At 46.6% G+C, this 23,015-nt stretch overlaps 1 protein-coding gene across 2 annotated transcripts; it reads right to left on the minus strand.

Annotated features, from left to right (window-relative positions):
- Window positions 1-7,679: 7,679 nt before the first annotated feature.
- Window positions 7,680-19,423, minus strand: LOC120738482 (P2Y purinoceptor 14-like). Of its 2 annotated transcripts, none has more exons than XM_040039767.1 (4): window positions 18,797-19,423; window positions 11,407-11,603; window positions 11,046-11,305; window positions 7,680-8,955 (listed from the first exon to the last, which is right to left on the minus strand). In XM_040039767.1, exons 2-4 carry the CDS (start codon window positions 11,524-11,526, stop codon window positions 8,250-8,252), a joined length of 1,086 nt encoding a protein of 361 aa, XP_039895701.1. In that variant the 5' UTR covers window positions 11,527-11,603; window positions 18,797-19,423; the 3' UTR covers window positions 7,680-8,249. The 2 variants fall into 2 exon arrangements, with proteins under 2 accessions (XP_039895701.1, XP_039895702.1); XM_040039768.1 differs by lacking the exon at window positions 18,797-19,423 and adding an exon at window positions 18,291-18,788.
- Window positions 19,424-23,015: the final 3,592 nt, after the last annotated feature.

Raw genomic sequence — 23,015 nt, forward strand, 5'->3', positions numbered from 1 at the left:
CAAAGCAGAGGATGAGGCTGGCTGCACATGCAAACAGGGGGCTGTAGTTTCCAGCAGAATCCGTCACGGACTCAGCTTTGTGAAATCCGGTCTGCCATCAGGATCGGAGTGCTTGTGCCGGTCAGCGTCGACGCCTGCAACCTGTTCTGAGTCGCTGTGAGGGTCACAGATACGTGGACCACATGAACGTTTTCAAAGGGCTGATCTGGCCCACGAGCCACGAGTTGGTGAGCGACGGAGAGGAGTTCAGAAATAAAACAGCTGCACAGCTGCACGTGAGCATGGAAGGTTTTCTGGCACTTGAAAAGTTTATCAGCAGAGTTTTGAGTGTGTAAACACAGCGTGTGTTTACCCTGAATTAACTCCCTATGTGATGACTCCAAAAAGCCAGCATCAATAAATCACTGATATTATGATTCACCGTGGCAACCAGCCAGAAAGATCCCCAGCTTACCTCACCCTGCACGAGTTGGGTGAGGTAAGCTGCATGCCTGAGGCGTGTACGTATGGATCTCGCTCTGGGATCAATTCATTCACTAAAGTCAGAAGTGGCCGAAGGCCGGTGTGCCCGTGCTGCACATTAACGCTCTGAGACTTCCTGTTTGTTACTGGTTGCTGATGCCTGGCGGAGAGTGCAGCTCAGGGAACCTGACACAGTTTTAACAGAACGATGAAGCTCAGCTCAGTCGTTGCACATCAGTCCTTATTTAGTCCTCATCGGTCAGAGCGTACTGCTGGCTGCACAACAGCAGGAAACCCACTGTGTGACTATAATACTCAGACACATGCTGTTTGCTGACTTCCTGTTTCCACCTGCTTCAGTGTGCTCAACACAGGGACAGACCAGATCAAAAACCTGCAGCGTCCTAAACCCCCGGGATGATGTCACGTCAGTGCGGCCTCTGTCACACTCAGACTTTAGATCTAAAAAGGCTCCTGGAATCAAACCCATGTGTGTCCTCCCAGCTGGTCTGAGTGAATCCTGGAAAACTGGTGCTGACGACGACGAGCCAGTAAAGGTCACGACTACATCGCCTCCTGCGGTGACGCTGAGTTTGTTCTACAGGAGCTAAACTTAATGCTGCGTGTCTCCACATCACGCAAACAAAAGAAGACGACATGAGCAAAAAGCAAAAACAAAAAAACACATCGAAGAGTCTGCAGTGAAATTAAAAAACTGAATCCTGGGATAATAAAAAGCATCAGGCAGCTGTTTGTACAGCTGTTTGTACAGCTGTTTTCCTGCTTGTCTCCTAAATGTCACCAATACCATTTTTGGAGCTTCAGATGATTGATCAGCAGCAGATTTCAGAGATGAAGCAAAGTAAAAGCTGCAAGCTCACTGTTTTAAACTTCTTTTTTCATTACTGCTGTGAAAGTGGTCAATAAAAATATCATAGCAAGCATTTGAGATGCCTTTGAGCGCTGTCTGATGTAACTGTGATCCAAACATGGGTGTCGAGGTCGGACAAACTGGAGAAAGTTTGAAGATTTTCACTGTTAAGTTCCTGAACTCTCAGAAGTTACGATGCATCTGTGCTTCCAGCATCTTTGTCCTTTTGAGCTCTGTTCATTTGGGGATTTACAATATAGAAAGAGCCAAACTTCCCCATTATGCTGTCTAATGCTGCAGCTTTCAGCGTCTGTCAGTCGTGTGGTTGAGGTTACCAGAAGAGGAAATGAAACGCCGTTACTTCCCTTTAGTGAGAAAAGTCCCACCAAACTCCCCTCACATCATTTCACCTATAAATCCACTTCTTTAACACCTCTGAGATGACAACAACAGCCAGATGACAACAAAAGTATTCAAATCACTGAGTTCAGGTGTTCCAGTCTCTTCCATGTCCACAGGTGTATAAAACCAGCACCTGCAGACTGCTTCCACAAACATCTGTGCATCGCTCTCAGGAGCTCACTGAACTCCAGCGTGTTACTGTGATAGGAGACTACTACTACTAAATATTCCACAGTCAGCTGTTAAGATAAGACTTTATTGATCCCACGACGGGAAAATGTTTGTGTTACGTCAGCTCAGGTACAGATATCAGAAGGAAAATACAAAAAATACAAAGAAAATAAATGAAATGAAAAATAATAATAATGGATTGGATTTATATAGCGCTTTACAATGCCACTATTTACTCACTCTCACATTCACACACTGGTGGAGGCAGCTACAGTTGTAGCCACAGCTGCCCTGATATAATAAAAAGCTTTGTCCATCCTCTCCTGCTTATCCTTATCAGGGTCACGGGGGGGTGGAGCTACCACAGGTCGCCAATCTACCACAGACAATCGTTCACACTCACATTCATACCTGCGAGCAATCAGTTTTATAAATAAGCCAAACATGATAGGTGAAAACCCGACAGAAGGATGGTGCAGCGGCAGAGTTCGCTGATCTTATCATTCAGGTCATCGCAGTCGTTTTTACTTTATCCTGTGTATAGAGAGCACTGCAAGGCAGCTGTTATTGTGATTTAGTGCTATTGAAACAAATAGACTGAAGCTGAAATTGAATTAAATCGATTAGAAACAAAACAAAACACCAGGAGCACAAGTCCAGATATACAAAACTAAACTAGATTGGGCCGAAAAAGTTCGGGGGGTCGACCCGAAGGTAGACAGCACAGGGCCAAAAACAGTTCAGGGGGCCGGCCGTGCGGATAGCAATGGCGGTGACGCAGACAAAACACATCAGGGGGCCGACCGTGCGGACGGCAACGGCGGCGACGGGGAAACAGTTCCGGGGGTCGACCGTGCGGACGGCAACGGTGGCGACGCAGGTAAAGGAGACGACAGTGCTGATTCGGAGGCCGCCCATGACGGCGATGACGTCCGGCAAGAGGCCCAGAAAGTGGCCGGCGACGCTGAGGTGGCAGTTGGGGACCTGAAGACGGCGCGGCCCCCACAGCACCAGGCGAGGCAGAAGCTGAAGCTGAAGCTGAAGCTGGACCAGGCGTGGATGATGAGGGTGATGACGCAGAGGCAGGACCGGGCGAGGCAGGACCGGGCGAAGCTGAAGCGGATGGTGAAGCTGTGGCTGCAGGCGTGGGTGAAGACACAGAAGGCAACAGTGTGGAAGCCGCAGGTGGTGGCGCTGCAGGCGATGGTAATGGCTGGAAGGGCTCCTCAGACCCTCCAGCAGGGCCAGTCACAGGCCCAGTGGGCACAGGGGCCCCTGGAACACACAGGGCAGAACCAGCAGGTGCTGGATTGATGCTGGTTGGTTGATGCTAACTGGAGCAGAGTAACACCTACGTTTGGCTCAGACAGCAACAGTTGGGTGCAGTCCTCGGCTGACTTCTTAGCCTCCAGGGGTCCAGAGTCGACTGCGGGTTGAAACGCAGACTCTGGGGAGGCCCTGGAGAGAGTAACTGTCTCTAATCGGGTCAGCTTTTGAGAAACGAAAACGGTCTTATTGGGTGCGTCTTTCTGTTTCACACGAGTAAGAAAAGAGGACTGCTCAGCAGGCGACTGGGTTACAAAGGCCTGAAGTGACGGTTGTGGCGAGAATGAAACTGGTAATGGAGCAGATGATTGAGCTATAGGTAACGGAGTAGCTAACTGGGCAGCTGAATGAGCTGACGGTTGGAGAGGTGTTAGTAGTGAACGTGATGCAGGGGGTGGTATAGGTTCCCCTGAGCCTCTAGGGCTCGGTTTTACTAGCAGAACGAGTTCAGAAGAAACAGTCCTGCTTAGGCTTCTCTGCTCAAAGAGAGCAGGGCAAAAACAGCCCGTTAAGTCTCCCTCTCTATTCTTAGATTGCAAACCCACAGCATTATTAACAGATTCAGCAGTGCACCTCAAAACTGAATTCAAACTGTCCGAGGTTAATTCTGTATCGACTCAACAGTTCTTAGCAGGCTCCAACAGAGGGTGCACAATCAGAGGTTCGTCCATACGTTCTGACTCTTTAGCGGAAAAACATCATCATAATCAGTCAGAGTCTATTATTTCTTCAGGGCCGGGGTGCATAGAACGAACCCCCTTCACCTCACTACTCTCAGCCATGAGAGGGAAACAGTCGCCATTACAATTCGCAGGTGAAGCAATAGGGGTGCAGCCCACATCACTCACCATTGCCTGCTGTTCTGACGAGTGACTGGGCTCAGGTTGTAGTGAGGAATGACGGCGGTGGCGCCGCTTCCTCCTGGCGACAGGAGAAACTGGTGACGATGGAGAAAAGAAGTCCTTGTCCTCATCCTCCGACCACACCGCCACCAAGCAGGAGGCAGGTGAATCAAGCCCTTTGCGGCAAGTAGTGGAACTCTGTGGCCACGGTGCGGAAACACCTCTCCCCCGCGGCGATCGCTGCTGTGCAGCGGACGATTCCGCGGCGAGCTCCTTATGTTGCGGCCGCCGCTGCTGCAAGCTCCCGAGCTTGTAACACCTCATGAGCTTCATGCAACTGGTCCATCAGGCCCATATATTCTCCAAGCTGACGCAGATGAGAATTCCCCTCCAGGATCGCTTTGATAGCGTTAATCCCAACCGCCATCACCTTAGCGTCTGTTGTGTGGGAAATCCGCTTAACCAACCATTGAATGCGGGAGAGATCACAGTCCCGGGACGAGCCCGCTGGGTCCAGGCTATGGTCGCGTCATTCTGTCATGACTGTGTGCGGGCAGGCAGGGAGATAGGACCCAAAATGCAGGACTCGGAGGAAGACGTGAACTCAGATTACACAGCTTTATTGCTGGAGAAACAGAGCAGAAACTAAACTAAAGATACAAAAATAAACAGGCAGGCAGATGGACCACACAGCTAACGTGAGGATGTGACACAACACTGACACGAAGAAACACTGGGTTTAAATACACTGAGGAAGTCATTAAGGAATTAGAGACAGAAGGGGAACACAGCTGGGAGGAATAAGACCTAATGAGACGGGGGGAACAAAGCTAGAAACACTGACATAAGACAGGAACATGAACCTTCAGCACCAGAGAAACATAAAGAACAATCCATCATTCAAAAATAAACCAAAACATAAGGAACCAAAATGCTGGGTCGGTCCGACTCAGGACCGTGACGCTCTGAGACAGGATATTTCTAACTTTAGAGATGTTGCACAAATGGAAGAACGCAGTCTTACATATTTGTTTAATATGTGCATTGAAGGACATGTCCTGGTCAAAAATGACTCCAAGGTTCCTCACAGTGTTACTGGAGGCCAAGGTAATGCCATCCAGAGTAAGAATCTGCTTAGATACCATATTTCTAAGATTTTCAGGGCCGAGTACAATAACCTCAGTTTGATCTGAGTTAAGAAGCAGAAAGTTAGCGGCCATCCAGGTCTTTATGTCTTTAAGACATTCCTGCAGTTTAACTCATTGGTGTGTGTTATCTGGCTTCATGGACAGATAGAGCTGGGTGTCATCTGCATAGCAGTGAAAATGTATGCTATGTCTTCTAATGATGCTGCCTAAGGGAAGCATGTATAATGTAAACAGAATTGGTCCTAGCACTGAACCCTGTGGAACTCCATAATTAACCTCAGTGTGTGAAGAGGACTCTCCATTTACATGCACAAACTGGAGTCTATTAGATAGATATGATACAAACCACTGCAGCACAGTACCTGTAATACCTACAGCATGTTCTAATCGCTCTAATAGGATATTATGGTCGACAGTATCGAACGCTGCACTGAGGTCTAGCAGGACAAGCACAGAGATGAGTCCACTGTCAGAGGCCATAAGAAGATCATTTGTAACCTTCACTAAAGCTGTTTCTGTGCTGTGCTGAGCTCTGAAACCTGACTGAAACTCTTCAAATAAACCTCTGCAGATGATCTGTTAGCTGTTTGACAACTACTCTTTCAAGGATTTTTGATATGAAAGGAAGGTTGGAGATTGGCCTATAATTAGCTAAGACAGCTGGGTCTAGAGATGCTTTTTGAGTAAAGGTTTAAAGCTGTGACCCTAAAAGGCCTGTAGACCATAACAGCAAACACAGAGTTGTTCTTATTTTCTTCAATCAGTGATGAATAGTAAGATGTTCTGGCTTTGCGGAGGGCTTTCTTATAAAGCAGCAAACTATTTCTCCAGGCTAAATGATGATCCTCTAAACTTGTGACACGCCATTTCCTCTCCAGCTTACGAGTCATCTGCTTTAGGGTACGTGTTTGAGAATTATACCACGGAGTCAGGTACTTCTGATTAGAGACCTTAGTTTTCACAGGAGCTACAGTATCCAGAGTCGTACGCAGTGAGGAGGTAAAATTATTGATGATTGATGGTTTGGAGGAAGTAATTATTGAAGTTAACTCAGAAAGATCAATTGGAGAAAAAGAGTCTAAATGAATACGCCACCTTACAAATCAGAGCAAAATCTAAAATGTAATAATCCACATTTCACTGTTTTACTCTTTGGTTCAGATGTGGATACTGTATTGTTCTTTCTTTGTAATTGTTTATGTTTAAGTTGTTTGTTGCTGGTTTTTAGTTTGTTTTTTGTCTGTTTGGGAGCTGACACAGTCTCTATGGAGATGGGTTTTAGGGGGTAGCAGGAGGAGAGAAGCTGCAGAGAGGCGTGTAAGACTGCAACTCTGGATAGTCATATTTTGGGGGGTTTAATAAGTTTGTCCATATTTCTAGAAATGAGAGCTGGATGCCGTCTCTCCTAACAAGACCAGGTTTCCTCCATACACAGACAGCGTGCTTTGGATGAAGCACGTGAAGACGACTCTATGAAATAAGAAGTTATCTATAACTTTTTTATGAAATTGGCTACACAGATAAGCTACACAAAAAACCCGCTGTGTGTTGGAACCGGAAGTGATACTGTACAGCAGAGCGAGCGAACACCAAGCAAGAAGAGTGAAACAGATCTTCTGTCTACACTTTGAATACACTTAAACTCATAATTAATCTTGTTTTCATTGTTGTATTGATCATTTTCACTTAAGAAAACAGACTTTTTAATTCACACCTTCTAGGAGAATACTAACCTTTCATTTACAGTAGCTCGTATCTCGGTGCACACAGGAGTTATTTACAGTATTTGTAGCACAGAAATATAACAGCTCTGCATAGTACTGTTGGTGTGGTAGGCGTACAGTGACTGTGATGTCCTTTGGCCCAGGTTTATGTCAGAAAGGTGTGATGACACGTGGAGGAAGGGCGTGGGAGGAAGAAGAGTTACAGAAAAAGCCTGTGCGTGTGTTGAAGTGCTATATTTGTTCATTTGCAAGTCAAAATTCAAACCTTTTCCTCCTGATAAAGAGGCCGAGGCTTTCCAAAGACGTTTGTAGAAAAACCCCTCTCGATGCAGTGAGTCATTGTTGCTCTGCCTGCGTCTGTGGTCTTATCACTGAGTTATCTGAAAGCTGGCGCCTGCATGAAACTGACTTTTTGGAGAGACTTGTGAAGTATCTGAATTTCAGGAGCAGGACCACGCCTCCAAACACGCTCCGGTTCTCACATATATAGGTTCCCCCAATTCTGCAAGCTGTTTGCTCTCGTTTATGTGCCCCCCCCCTTCAATTCTTTAACTTCTATTTAGTGCATTGGGATCTGTCAGGCCCGGGAGCTGCCGCTGGTCCCCTTCGAGGCCTTCCCCAAACCTCAGCTCACGTCCAAGCATTGACCTTTACCTACTAAAACGCTGTCAAACCTCAAATGAGGGGCCAGCGAGTGAAATGTTTAACGCTTGGGAACAAAACCTTATTTCAGTGTGATAAATGTATTCGATTTATTTATATCCAAAGCAGTTTGCATACAAATTGTGGCTCTGGTTCAGGTGAACAATAAAATAATGTACATATTTACAGTTTTTTAAACACATGGGTTTTTATGCAGTGGTTTTACGGGTCCAGTTCACCTGAGACCAAATCGGACTGCTTCCTGTAAATGAGCTTGAGAAGAGGCTAGTTTGGACGTTTTAAAGGTACATCAGTGCAGGAGGAGGTCTAAAATGTCAAAACCTCTGAGATATATTGGCTTGTAGTTTAGCTGTCCATCAGGGATCATTTATAGTCACAGAGTTAAAGAAGATAGATGATAAATAGTTGCTAAGTGATGAAATTCCTCATCTATTAAAAAATACTTCAGTGTACTGACATGACTTTTCTTAATATTTAGGCCTTTGATAGCAAACAGGAACGTTTCAGTGCAGGTCTCTGAAAAGCCCGACGTGGTACCACCCCGTGTCCTGAAACAGCCGGTCCCAGCAGGCAGCTTTGGCACATAGTTGCAGTTTTTAAAGCGCACATTCATCACAGTTGTTCGTGTGCTAGCTTAAAGCTACAGCACGCTGGTCCTTGTCGTTGGGGTGAGCGATAGCTTCCTTTTGATGGAGCTCTGTGTATCACTGCTCCTCCTGTCTGCGTTCGCTGCGACCGTTGACACCTCTGTAGTGGCTAGCGCATTCCTGAGGCTCAACCTGGCCCGGAAGGCCTTGCAGAAGATGAAGTAGATGAGCGGGTCCAGGCAAACGTTGAGAACTGACACAAAGACCGCCATTTCCTTCACGTAGAAGAAGACCTGGCTCCACGAACAGTTGCTGGTCTTGGATGTGTAGGCGTAAGGAAGACGAACCAGGTGGTAGGGGACAAAGCAGACGCAGAAGACGCTGACCAGCACCAACATGTTTCTGCGTGATCTGGCGAGCTTCTTGGACCCGATAGACGCAGGCTGCTTCTCCTGTGCCACTGAAAGCTTGCGAGAGGTTTTGTAGTAGAAGAAAACCAGGCAGATGAGGACGGTTACAAAGATGGTGGCCGAGAAGACGTGGATGATTTTGTAAAGCACGTTGAGCTCTTTACTGTGCATCTCATCACAGCTCACTTTTGTTAGTGTTTCATATACCGGCTTTTCTGTTATAAGAGAGACCAGGATGTAGGAGCTCGTCACAGTGATGAGGAAGACCCAGGTTAGGATGGATGTTATCTTAGCACCTCGTACTGTCTGCAGCATGTGATTTCCCAAAGGGTGGACGATCTTCAGGTACCTGCAGGGAGGAGAGAGCTATCAGTGTGTGAGTCAAACCAACTCTTTCACCGCCTGAAAACCAAAGACTAAGCATGTTCATCCAGTGTGGACTCATGTTCTCCCAGCCTGCACTTTCCACCGTGTCTGCAGCCACTGCCTGTTGGATGATTATGCCCCAAAGAAAAGCTTTAACCTATATGCTTTACGCACAAAGACTTCCTCTTCAGGAAGGCAGGAGGAGAGGGAGCATTTCAATGAAGACAGGAAACCCTTTATTCACAGGGACATGGCTGATGATTGACATTTCAAAGTAGACTGATAACTAGATTCTAGTCTGTTCCCCCAAATTTTGAAAACTACTTCATGTCCAGAGTTGTTTGGACTCACACTGTTACCAGATCCAGATCTGTGTGATTCAAACTGGAGACGCCTCTTATTAAACTCACTGTGACAGGGATACAGCGCTGTATGGGTTCACTGAGTCTGACAGGGGTGTGAACACGCGATCTACCGTATTTTTCGGACTATAAGGCGCGCTTAAAATCCTTTAATTTTCTCAAAAATTGGCAGTGTGCCTTATGTATGAATTCTGGTTGTGCTTACTGACCTCGAACAGATTTTATGTGCTACACGGCGCTCAAACATCTGTCAAAGATGTTTCAGTACGACTTTGGTAAGCTACGAAGCCGCACCGCTGGATTGTTGGAGCATTACGGCTATCGTAGGCAGGAGCCTGGAGGACATGGAGGAAGCACAAAGAATGAGTTGAGTAAAGTTTGACTTATCTGACTGTTTTGTTTCGCTGAATGCGCCTTATAATCCAGTGCACCTTATGGTCCGAAAAATATGGTAATCTGGCTGTTCCAGCTCTCCCTGGGTTTGGGGTTTTCCATTGGTCCGTCTCAGAGTGGGTCTAAAACTTTTCAGGTCCAGCAGTAACAGCCGAGATCGAGTGGAGATGCACCACAGTGGTTTAAGCAAAGTTGACCGTACACAAATGTTAAATGCAAATGCACCGATGGTGGTGTTTCACTACTTAAATGACCCTTTTGATGTGTGCGTGTTTGTGTAATATGTGCAAACGTGCTGAGTCCGTGATGAACTCCGCTGTTGATTTCATTCTGCTGCTTCAGCTCTGACCACGGAGGCAGAAGTAGCATCGAGACCACATCCTTTGCTTTTCAAACACGTATGACAGTATCCTGCTGATACCTTTGTGCAGCTGCAGAGACAACACGCAGCCTTCACACTGACCGCCCTCAGGTGAACTGACAGCTGCTAGGATCAGGCTCGTGCCTACATCTGTACCTGTAATTTTCTCCTGTTTAGCTGAGAAGCCAGATGAACTGTAGCCACATAAGTTCATAAAATACATGGTAGCCTTCCTAAGTGATTCACTGCTCACCTGGTGGATGTTACAAAGTCTTACCATCCACCTGGTGAGCACCGCCCTGCCCAGGATCAGGTTAGGGTTGTATTTTTGGACTCCGGGGTACCTGGAGAGGTAACGCGCAAACGCCACACTGGATTTGAACCCTACTCATGCTGCTGTGACCTAGTTCTCGGGCGATGGCACCAATCGCCGCGGCGCGCCTGCACATCGTGGACTGTTTAAGGTTTTTACCAAAAAAGTCTGTCATGTATGCAGGTGGCGCTCAGCTCGGTGCCATGACCCGAATAAAAGCCAGACAAACGTAACCGCGTTCGATTTCCTTGAAATTTAAGTTGACACAGAGTGATGACAATCATCTACCACAAGATAAGAACCCACATCCCATCCACTGTTGGTGCGCTGAAAATGTTTACAGCAGACACAAACGTGTTACAGCCTCGGCGTCGTCATCTCGCTCAGCTTTGTTTTGGATTGTTGGGGTTTTTTGACTTTTGGCGTCTGTTTTCGTTCCCTCTCTGTTTTTTGTGGTTTTTTGTAGTTTTCTTTCTGTCCTTTGAGATTGTCTCCACCTGTCCTCTGTTCCCTGCTGGGTCTCATCTGATTATTTAAAGTCCTCTCTTCTCTCTAACGCCTGTTTTTTCCCTGCTTTTGCATCTTTGCCTCAGTTGTGTGCAGTTCTTTGTCGGACCACTGGAGTGTCCTGATTACGTTCCCACCTGTTAGCAGCGATGAAGCCCATGAACATGATGCTGGCGTACATGTTCAGGTAGAAGGCGGAGGCGCCGAAGTTGCAGTAGACCTTGCGGATGATCTCAGACTTAATGTTGGCGTACTTCATAATTCGCAAAGGGAGGCAGAGGCTGATGAGGAAGTCGGCCGCTGCCAGGTTCTTCAGGAAGAGGGTGACGCTGGACACGTGCCGCTGACCCCTGAAGAAGTAAACGTTCAGGGTGAAACCGTTGAGGAACAAACCGACCTGCAGACACGGGAGGGACAGGAAGGAGGTTTGCATCATTTAGTCAAAGTTTAATATTTATTTTCTGCCACATCATGAAAACAGAGAGGACAGCGACTCACTAGAAACACCAGGGTGTAGATCACCATGAAGAAGATGTGGGCTGAAGTGTCCTGGATGTCTTCATAACAGCTGGAGTTACTGTTGTTGTTTCCGGAGGGGTCGAAGGTCGAAGCTGCCATGTTTCCAGGTCTGGAAAGACCAACCCGGGTTAGACGGCGGTTAAAACAGAGACGGTCACCACGGGAACTGCTGAAGGCTAAAAGGGAAGTGGTACAACACATGGTTACCAATCGTGCCTTTTTCAGGAGGCCGCTGCTCTCACGCCACCTGAACAAATGTGATGCTAAATAAGAGGAAGCTTTTAGTAATAACCAAAACAAAAACTTGTGGTGAAAGGCGGCGAAAATCACAGACGGCCAAAGAAACTGGATATTTAAAAACAGCAACAACATTGCTGCAGAGGAAACAGAGGTAACTGGGATTTTTCTAATACAGACCTCCATCCAGACCAGATTCAAACATGTGAACATAAATCACACCGTGAACAGCAAACGGATACAAAGAGAAACTCAAACTATATACATGCTGAACAGGTGAGGAGAAGCTGACCTGCTGTAATGATATTTCATCATTTAAGCCATATTCACACAGGACAGCTCCTTCCTCCCTGCAGCCGTCAGACTGTACCAACAAACACAGATGTTTACATCTGCGCTGCAACTTGCACTATTTTATCAACCGATTCACACTACAACCAGGGTTTGCCTCTTAACTGTGTTTAATTTTATTTTATTTAATAAGGACTCTGTTTTTGGTAACCATCGCCCTCGATGTAAATATGTAAAAACTGTGTATGTTTCTGTCCTGTGTCTTGTGTACTGTTTGTTTGTATATGTGTCTTTCTGGCTGCTGTGACACCCACATTTCCCCCCAATTAAAGGATGATTCTATTCTATTCTATTCTATTCTATTCTAACATTGTTTTACCTCCATATTTAGGATGAGCTTTATTAACGTGCCCACACACGCTTTTTTTTAACATTTGCAGATAATTATGTTAATATTTGACACCAGGTCTTATTTTTGTGCTCAATAGTGATGACATCACTCGACCGCGCCTGTGATTAGAAAGAATGATGCTATGATGCCGTCTGGGGCGGCGACTCTACGCCACGCACTGTGTGGATGTGGAGAAACGTGCTGTGGTCGTCCCGTAAACTCCTGCGTCACACATCAGCGACGCTCTTTTCACCTCTAAAAGGTCACTGAGGGGGTTTTATTTACAACATGATTAATGTGACGTTTCTGTTTGACCTGAATCTGATTTTTTACCTTATCATGTTTATTTATATCAAACCCTTTTTAAATCCTGTGGAGGTGCGGGTCAGATTCTCACCACAGCCCAAAACAGTCACATCATCAGCAAATGAAACTCACTTTAGAAAACCTTGTAAATATCATTGATGTGTGTCATAACCCGTGTGGTAATAATAATGGATTGCATTTATATGGCGCTTTTCGAGGCACCCAAAGCGCTTTACAATGCCACTATTCATTCACTCTCACATTCACACACTGGTGGAGGCAGCTACAGTTGTAGCCACAGCTGCCTTGGGGCAGACTGACAGAAGTGAAGCTGCCATATCACCATCGGCCCCTCTGGCCAACACCAGTAGGTGAAGTGTCTTGCCCAAGGACACAACGACCAGGACAGAGAGCCCGGGGATCGAACTGGCGACCTTGCGCTTACAGATGCGCTTCCCAACCCCCCGAGCCACGGTCGCCCCACAGAGTGGACGTGTTTCCAGAACCACAGATTTGTTTCCTTCGGTGTAATTTCTCATCTCTTCTGTGAGATGTGTTGGCGGTTGCGTTGTACACCTGACACACCTGTACAGTGACACAATGGTCTGCCACTGCAGTTTTTCTGCGCTGCAAACACGGCCTCGTAGCTGTGCAGCAAACAGGACAGCTGACAGCAGCAGCTGCGTTACTGCACTCGTCTCTGTCAAAGTCAGCAACATGTGGCGTGATGATGATCATTAAATCACCTGTGCCTCTCACAGAGCAGCGCGTCTCCTCCTGACGATCACAGCGGCTCAGACTTTCCTCCCGGAGGAGGAGGAGGAGGAGGGCTGTCGGTCTGATCTCCTCATCGATACGACGATATGTGACCTCACAGAACCGATCGCTCTTATCTTTTCATCGGCCCGTCTCTTCACAGGTCAGAGACGCAGGAAGGATCCTGCTAGACTGTGTTGACCTACTTACTATCATGAGCTTATCTGACCTCAGATCAGCACCCGTCTGTGCTTTTATTGCACAGTGTTTGTTTCATGTGTTCCACTTTTTTAATGATGTTGTTGTTACTGAAGCGGAAAGATCACTGCATTCACACGATGACGGGCAGGTGTGGGAAGTTTCGTGAACCTAAACAGAAGCCGGCTCATCTTCATAGCCTGACCCCGATCACTGACAGCATCGTAGCCAAGGCCTCCTCCTCCACACGTTCCATCTTCTGTCCTTACAGGTCGTTACGTCTGCAAAGCCCCGGCCTGATAAACCAGGACCAACATATGTCAGGGTAAAGCCCGAGGGGCGCCATGAGGCCAGAGGAAGTCCCGCTCTGCCTGCTTCTACTGGCCTTCACCACAACTCTGAATCCTAAACCTCACACAGTCACGTTTGCTGTGTGGCAGGCAGGAGAGTGGACCCAAATGCAGGACTCACGGGACACAGAGGAACTGAAGGAGGCAGCTTTCACTGCGCTGTGAAAAACTCAAATACAGGAAACAAGAAACAAAGCATAACAACTAGAAGCTGGTAAACCAAGGCCACAGGAAACGAGGACCACGGAGGAAACACACAGGAGACGTACGACACGACAAAGGACAACACAGCGCTGAAATACACAAGGGAGCAGGAACCGGAAACAGGAGGGAAGCACAGCTGGGACTAATCACACATAATAAGACGAGGGGAAGCAAAACTAGGGCTGTATCCCAATTCAGGGTCTGCAGCCTTAAAGGCCGCATTTCAAGGCCGATTACATCACAGCGAAGCGACGAAGGCTGTCCCAATTCGAAGGCTGCTCGAAATGCGGCCCTCAAATGCGTCCTTCATTTCCCTGAATTTTAAGGCTGAGGCAGTGTAGACTTCGTGGCCCAACATATCCCAGAATGCATAGCGCGGCGGTGGGTGTGGATAATTTTGCCGAAAAAAAACAGCGGATGAGGGGCGCCCGAAGAGTAAACTTTAAGTAAGTACTGAATATTACGTCACTTATTTATGTGCAAATGTTTAATAACGAAGAACATTAAACATTCCTGTTGGCCACATGTCGGCAAAGTCATGTGACATTAGCGACGTTTGTACTAACTTGGTTTTAAAGCCTTTACTTTAAAATATACGCCGTTCAACAGCTGAGCTTAATCTTACAGAGAATGATCAAAGCTCATGTGGAAACAAACAAATGAACAAAAGATTTTCTCCTTCATCTCTGTCAAACACAGCTGTATGACACGTTTCCAGCTGTTAGTATCATGGTTGCTAGGCAACCTGGGCAGCGCAACGGAGGCTAGACCGCCCATTTCACAAGCCTCGCACTTCCGGCCTTAGCGGTCTTTGAGTACGCGGCCCTTGTGGACTGTTAAGGCTGCGTACTTTAAGGCTGCAGACCCTGAATTGGGATACAGCCTAGATACACTGACATGAGACTTTCAAAGTAAAACAGGAAACACAAGACTATCAAAGACAAAGACGAGAGCTGAGACATAGAGACACGACGGTCTGAGGAGACAGAGGGACTCTACGAGGGACACGGGGAAGACAAACAGAAACTGAGACTGTAACACAAGCAGAACCAAAACCATGAAAAAGAATAAAAGAGAAAATAAATTAACCACAAACCACAAACACTGAGTCAGAACACTCAGGACCACGACACACAAGTCTGATATGAACCTGTGAGGGCTGCAGAGCAAACACCACGGCAACAGGCAGCCCCGTATCATCATCATCATCATTATTCTAGAAGAAGGGATGATTGATTTCTCCACAGAGGTCTCCCTCCCTCTCTGAGCAGCTAATATAAAATCAGCTGATGCTGAGGTTTCACTCGTGTGACTGAGAGGACCGGCGGGCCCACACCCCCTCTTAAACTCTGCAGACCTTCACACACTCGAAATCTGAGCTGATGTTTCACGCCTTAAAAATAATGTTCACGCTCAGCGGTTGTTGATGTGGCCGTTCACACCGACTGTGCAATTTTGCAGGAGGAACGTGAAACCAAACTTGAGTCTTCAGAGACGAACAAACACATCTGACCAATCAGGTCACTGCATTTGGCAGCAAATCAAAAGCCCATACTGAGTACAGCAGAAACAGGGAAATAAGCGAGTTTGACCTCAGACAAAGCGTCTGCACGCTGCTCTCAAACTAGTTATCAGTTTCATCGCTCGCTGTCCACAATCGTTTTTTCCACAGTGGGGTTTTTTTTAGGAAAATGTTCAGCGAGTGTATGTAAGTCGATACGTTTCCATTTGAAGAATTCAGCCTGTAGTCTACGCTCTGACCGAGGCGTTGGCCTCACGGATGTCGATGTGGGGTTCGTGCTGTCGGCCTGTTTATCGCTCTGACTTCACTGCTCTGTTAAACGAGGGCTTTCGGTCCTGTGCGTGGCCCCGAGGGCCGAAACGCTCGTGTCTGTGCGACAGGTCGACGCCGTTTTCTGTTTCTAATCGCACAGGTGACCCTGCAGGACTTTTAAACTAAGGCTGAAACAGCAGACACGATCATCTGCAGGGTTAGGGCTGCTGTTGTTTTCCTTACAGGTGTTTCCAGTTCAGGTATGTGTGGTCATGTGACGCAGCTGTTGGCAAACATGCAGAACTCGCCCTGTTTGTCCCTCCACGCTAACGTTTGTATTTGAACACACAGTGGCTTTAAAGTAAATGAAACCTCAATCTGTTTGTGATTGTGACTGCAGATATTTCCAGCTCTGGCGTTTCTCTCCTGACCAATCAGCTCAGTGCTCTCTCTGCTCTGTTACATCAGCACCGCGAAGCTGCAGCTTGTGGTCACAGCGGCTTAGTTACCACAGTGCGACCCAGTTACAGAGAAACAGCAGCCACCGCTTATCGAAACTTCATGAGAGTCTTTTTATTGGCAAAGAAAACATTGTTTAAAAAACTGTTTCCAGATGTGACACATCAGCAGCAAAGTTTCACACGCAGAAAGGGTCTATTTTCTCTGGTGAAGCCTCGTTCTGATAGTCGACTAATCAGATCATCATCCATTGGACGTACAACGTACAGCTTATTGCACCAGCAGCATCTGCTCTTATATAACTATCATTAGCTTACAGCTTTAAGTGTTTAAGGTCTGTGCTAACTAACAATAAAGACAAGATGATAGTTTATTAAATTTTAATGAAGTTTGCAGATTGTTTCGGTGAAGTTTAATAAACTCCTTGCTATCTAAAATATAACAGGACACCGGAGTAAATTCTCGAGCATCTCACACTTCTGATGATCAGCTGTCTGCTTGACGTTTATTCAGCTGTGTAAAAACTATAACTTTAATCTCAGCCAAACCGATTTACTCAGGAACAAATAAAATACTAAAGAAAGCCAAACAATAACATTTTTAAGTTATCTAAGTGACTCATATATATTTAACCTGAGTAGCGAAAGACGGCGGTGGGTTTGAAAACGATTTGCCGGGAGTCCGGTGTTCTCACGGCTCTAGTGAGCCTAGCCCCCGGCTAGCTATCGAGCTAGTGGGTAACAGACGTCTCCGAAAACGTCGGAGCGCTTTTCAAAATACGTGGCGTCTTGATAAACTGAGCAGATATTTGAGGTTTGCACAGCTACATTCTCGCCTGAAAATATGTTAAATGTTTATTTTGTGACCCAGAAAGAATAATAAGAGTAATATTAAAACTAACTAGCTGCCGCCATTGTTGGAAACTGAGCTGGGCTGCGCTATGAATTCTGGGACACAGCTTCTTCTTCTTCTTCTTCGGGGTTTAACGGCAGCTGGCATCCTTGTACATGCAGTGCTGCCATCTTCTGTTTCAGTCCGTTATTACACTCTTAAATCCTGCTACTTATTCCTGCGTCTTTTGTGATCTTACAAAGCTTCAAACGACGCGTCGAATATTAAATCAGTCGTCGACGATTTTGATGGTCGACGTAATCGTGACTAGTCGACTAATCGTGGCAGCCCTAGTCACAACGCTGCGTCGCCACCGGTAATATCTCCCAAAAGACTCACTGACAGCTAAACCTGTCCTCAAACATCATTGTGGTGTCTGTGTGTGGTCGACAGGGAGGATTTGTGCTTCAACAGGAATCTACGCCGTACCTGCGTGAATCCGTCTGCACCTCACGAGAGATGCAGGTACGCGTTGGGTCGACCCAGCCCGCAGACCATCCACACTCCGCTGCATTTCCAGCTACTTTTTCAACCACAGATTTCAAATGTATCAGTGAGAGATCAACAATCATGGCCTCAATATTAGAAATACTCATCACAGCATCAGTATAAGGACGTCAGCCCATTCCCAGAGGGAGATCAGACTGTCGGTATGGACGTGAGGGAAAAACAACAAAGTGGAAAAACCTGAGGGACAAATGTTTGACCACGAAAATAACCAAGTACAAGACATCCCAGCAGTTCATGTTTTTGTTGCACATTAAACACCAGCACGAGTAGAAACGGCAGCCGTGATGTCGGCCACACTCGGCGCCGAAGTGCAGATCAGGCCCGACAAGCGGACGATGGGAGGAGGTCGAGGGTTGCTGTGGTGACCAGTAAAAAGAGCATTGCGTCAGTCTGCCACAAATTCACATCAACTGGCCTCATCATCAAAGAGCTGTGGTGCAGCCCGCCACATTAGAAGCTTTCAGTGAGCAAACAGCGTGTAGGGTATAAATCACACCCAGCACGTGTCTCCAGACCGGGGAGGGGGGCGCCAGAGAGCCCTGATGGGACCCTCACAGCCACGGGAACACCTTCTTACTGTGAGGCGACAGCACACAAACGCAGCCAATAACCAATCAGTTACCTCGCAGCTAAAACGCTCACATCCATGGTTCTCATTAATGATGGACAGCAGAGGAAAGCAGATGTTGGGATGTTTGCACCTCTGTGCAGCCTGCAGGCCAGGAACCACTGAACCACATTAAAGATGCCACCTGTGAGACACAAGCTTGTGCGCGCCGCGAGCAGTGAAACCACAGGAAGAGAAGCTCCCATCGCTACATTCTCATCCCGAAACCAGAAAACATTTTCCTTTTTTCACTGTTTTCACACTTTCAGATCTGTGAGCAGACACACTAATACCAACAGGTTCTGTGTAAATATAGCTGCTAATCACAGCGTTTAAATGCCAGACATGTGACATGTAAGCATATCGGTGAGGTGGGGTAGAAACAGCAGGCTTACCTGCAGCACTGTCCCGTCTGCGCGTCTTCACGGAGAATCTGTGAGAAACCCTTTATGACTTCCTTCTGCACAGTTTATATGAGCAAGGCCAGGCCACACAGAGAGAGGGAGGGCGGTGGAGGAAGCTGGTGGTTGCTGCTGTGCTGACGTCCTGCATGCAGCACCGTTCCTCATTTGCAAGTCAAAAACACACACCTATTTTTACCAGGAAGTTTTCATTTTTCCAGAGAACTTTATTTGAAAGAGCTTTGCTCTGAGCGGGTCTGTTGTGTGCGACACTGATCCTCTGAAAACAACAGTTGCTGGAAACAGACTCAGTCAGACACACAACCCAGAACCAGCAGGTAAAAGCAGCTAAAGGTTAACCAGCAAGCTTTAACACAGATCAGAGTCGACTCGTAAATGTCCCGTGACTCACAGTTAGTGTTCGTGTTTTCTTATTTTCAATCAGCAAACTTAATTCTGTCTTTATTCGGCTTACACGAGTGTTTAGTGTGAGCTGGGAGTGCCAGTGTCAGTTATTCAAAGCCGGTTCTGGGTCCAGCACATGTGTCAGAGGAAGCGCGACATGTCGCTGCTTGTTGAAGGTTTCTGTTTTTTAGCAGCAGAGTGAGCGCGTGCTGTGTTTTAAACACACAGCGCTGCGTCATGCGATGCATTCACCTGTTTTAAAGGATTAGGGTTTGGTTTCAGGTCTTGGAGTTTCCTGGAGAACCTGCTGCAGATTCCAGACTGATGGTGTTGCTATGCTGGCCTTTAGCCCAGGAGGATCTGATTAGGAAATGAACTTGATGGCTGAATACCCATAATGCTCCTCCCTGTGAGACATACGAGCTGTGCAAACAGACACTAGTGCAGGACGGTGAAACCACAGAGTGTAGATCAGATTTCTGGTTTTAAATTCTATTAGGAAGTGCTGAAGGCTGGTGCGAGTCCAGAGTTTACATCTCAGTGTTTTCTCTCTGTATCTAATTACAGACTGAATCAGGGTTCAGATTTCACAGCTGTTTTGGACTCTTATCTGCTTCATCCTGTTTTCAGATTCCCTCAGACTGGTGTGGAACTTTGGGATGGTTTCACATCCTATTTTTGAGCATCTGAGATGACTTGCCACCGTGGCCACACCGGCCCTCTGTTTGTATTCCCAGGCTGACTCCAGGGCTCTGTGTGGTTTTGTTTTGTTTGTTTTTCGTTGTTTCCAGTTCGTTGGTCCAGTTTATCCTCACTTTGGCACAGATTTTGGACCAAACTGAAGTGATCGGCAGCAATCTCCCACACCAGCCTATTAATCAACCAAAGACCCAGACAGACTTTTAATTCATTTGAAAGCCTGATGCTTCGCCTCGTCCACCCCAGCTGTAAAACTCAGAAACCAGTCTTACTTGTTATCATCTATCATCCACCTGGGCCTTACACAGAGTTTCTCTCTGATTTCTCAGACTTTTTATCTGATTTAGTGCTCAGCTCAGATAAAATAATTATTGTGGGTGATTAGACTCAATTGGATTCTCTCAAAATGTAAAATCACACTCGAGATCACAGGTGTCGAACTCCAGGCCTCGAGGGCCGGTGTCCTGCAAGTTTTAGATGTGTCCTTGAACCAACACAGCTGATTTAAATGGCTAAATGACCTCAACATGTCCTGAAGTTCTCCAGAGGCCTGATAATGAGCTAATCATGTGATTCAGGTGTGCTGACCCAGGGTGAGATCCTGCAGGACACCGGCCCTCGAGGCCTGGAGTTGGGGACCCCTGATATAGATCTTGTTTTAACATATGGCATTTAGGTCAGGTTTCAGAGCTCATCACAGCACAGAAACAGCTTTAGTGAAGGTTACAAATGATCTTCTTATGGCCTCTGACAGTGGACTCATCTCTGTGCTTGTCCTGCTAGACCTCAGTGCAGCGTTCGATACTGTCGACCATAATATCCTATTAGAGCGATTAGAACATGCTGTAGGTATTACAGGTACTGTGCTGCAGTGGTTTGTATCATATCTATCTAATAGACTCCAGTTTGTGCATGTAAATGGAGAGTCCTCTTCACACACTGAGGTTAATTATGGAGTTCCACAGGGTTCAGTGCTAGGACCAATTCTGTTTACATTATACATGCTTCCCTTAGGCAGCATCATTAGAAGACATAGCATACATTTACACTGCTATGCAGATGACACCCAGCTCTATCTGTCCATGAAGCCAGATAACACACACCAATTAGTTAAACTGCAGGAATGTCTTAAAGACATAAAGACCTGGATGGCCGCTAACTTTCTGCTTCTTAATTCAGATCAAACTGAGGTTATTGTACTCGGCTGCCTGACCTATAGGAGATTCCCATGATGCACTGAGTGTTTCTTGTTTATTCACTTCATTTTTCTACACCTCTCTGCATTGTGTTATCATTAGTTGTTATTAATCTCTGTCTCTCTTCCACAGCATGTCTTTATCCCATCTTCCTTCTCTCACCCCAACCAATCACAGCAGATGGCCCCGCCCCTCCCTGAGCCTGGTTCTGCTGGAGGTTTCTTCCTGTTAAAAGGGAGTTTTTCCTTCCCACTGTCGCCAAAGTGCTTGCTCACAGGGGGTCATATGATTGTTGAGGTGTTCTCTGTATTTGTACTAATATGGGGTCTTTAACTTACAATTTAAAGGCATTAATGAAACTGTTGTTGTGATTTGGCGGTGTATAAATAAAACTGAATTGAATAGTGATAGGTTTGATACCATCAAACAGACGAGGGGGAAGACCAGGTTACTGAGAAGTGCTTATGGGTATAATAATCTGTTCCCACCATCACCTCCACCTTGCTGCCACAATGAATGCCTGGTTTCAGATTAAAAGATGCTGATTTTTTCTCTTTTCCAAAGAAGAGAGGAAAGAGTTTTAAATAGATCACGTCTTCCGTTCACAGATGGGAGAGCCTGACTGTTACCCTATCAGCCTGATGTCTGCGCAGCACAGAGGGAAATATTCAAACTGCCTCAGGCTGGTTTGTCTCTGCTCTGGAGAGCAAACTGTCAGGACATGTTTTTGGATAACGATCATGACGAAATCTTTCTACGGGGATTCTCCCAGACTGAGCCGAGCAGCAGGACTCAGGACTCGGTGGGTGCATGTGGAGGCAGCCTAAGATCGGTTGTAGAGGTGTAGCGGAGAAAAGGCTCGCTTTAAGATAACTCTGATTATTAAAGGTAGATTTTCCATCGTCGGCTGGCTGTGATCTCTTCACCTGTGCGGTGACAGCGACAGGTCTGGCCTTGCTCTCAGCGTTCACCTTATCTCTCCATCTCTTCCAAGTAATCGGTGGGTGGAGCTGACCCGGTGATTAAGGATGCAGCTCACCTGAGCAGGTCGGGCAGCCCTGCTGAAACCTTTCACGGGCTCTTCTCCTCTCTGTCATGCTGGCTGGCTAATGGAGCGTTCGGTTTCTCTTTTGATTTTGCACGCACACAATCGCTCTTTGATTCTCTGACGAAGCTCGGCACTGAGCTGGAATCTGTGGGAGGATTCGGTAACGGCAGACAGGGAGGTAGATGTTTGACTTTCAGATGAGGTCATGACCCCTGCCTGGTCCCGGCTCCCCCTCCCTCTCCCTGTGTCTCTCTGGTGTGAGATACTTACTGCAAACAGTTCTGATGTGATGATTTTGGAAATGCTGCTGCTCGAGGTTATATGCTGATGGCTGCTGTACAGGAAGGAGGAATTCCTCAAATGATACTAACGAGCATCATGAGCTTAACCTGAAGCTCCAACTCCCGTCACTGCACACTGTCCAAGTTTATCCTGCACGTCTGCTGCTGTCATCGTTTTATCACATCTGTCTCTGTTTATGATCAATGCTTATCTGCGTGCTCACACACACACCAAAAGATGACAGAAACAGCTGTAACATCAATCAGTCTCAATTCTTCACTGCTGCCTTTAAAAACTCCCCATATATGTGTTTTTGATGTCACAGCTGTGATTCAGACTGGCCATGTGTGATTTAACAATACCTTTACTGGGAATGTCATCAGCGCCCCCTGCTGGTCACAGGTTTCCATTACACTCCATTTTTTCCCCTAGAACAGGTACTATCACCTCATTTAATTTACTTTAAAAAGAGGGATTTTAAAATGTCAGCAAAATAGTTATTAATATTTTTCATCCCACTCTGCTGCTCCTCGTGTACCTGCAAACAAACATGTAATGACAGATATGACCACCTGATGGCAGC

This window comes from Simochromis diagramma, unplaced genomic scaffold (genome assembly GCF_900408965.1).
Source record: "Simochromis diagramma unplaced genomic scaffold, fSimDia1.1 OVJJ01000031.1, whole genome shotgun sequence".
NCBI lineage: Eukaryota > Metazoa > Chordata > Actinopteri > Cichliformes > Cichlidae > Simochromis > Simochromis diagramma.

Coding starts and splice junctions, on each gene's coding strand:
- LOC120738482 (XM_040039767.1), bottom strand. CDS start 11,526: ATGGCAGCTTCGACCTTCGACCCCTCCGGAAACAACAACAGTAACTCC. Junction 11,306..11,406: donor TCTACACCCTGGTGTTTCTA/GTGAGTCGCTGT, acceptor CCGTGTCTGCAG/GTCGGTTTGTTCCTCAACGG. Junction 8,956..11,045: donor GGCTTCATCGCTGCTAACAG/GTGGGAACGTAA, acceptor TCCTCCCTGCAG/GTACCTGAAGATCGTCCACC.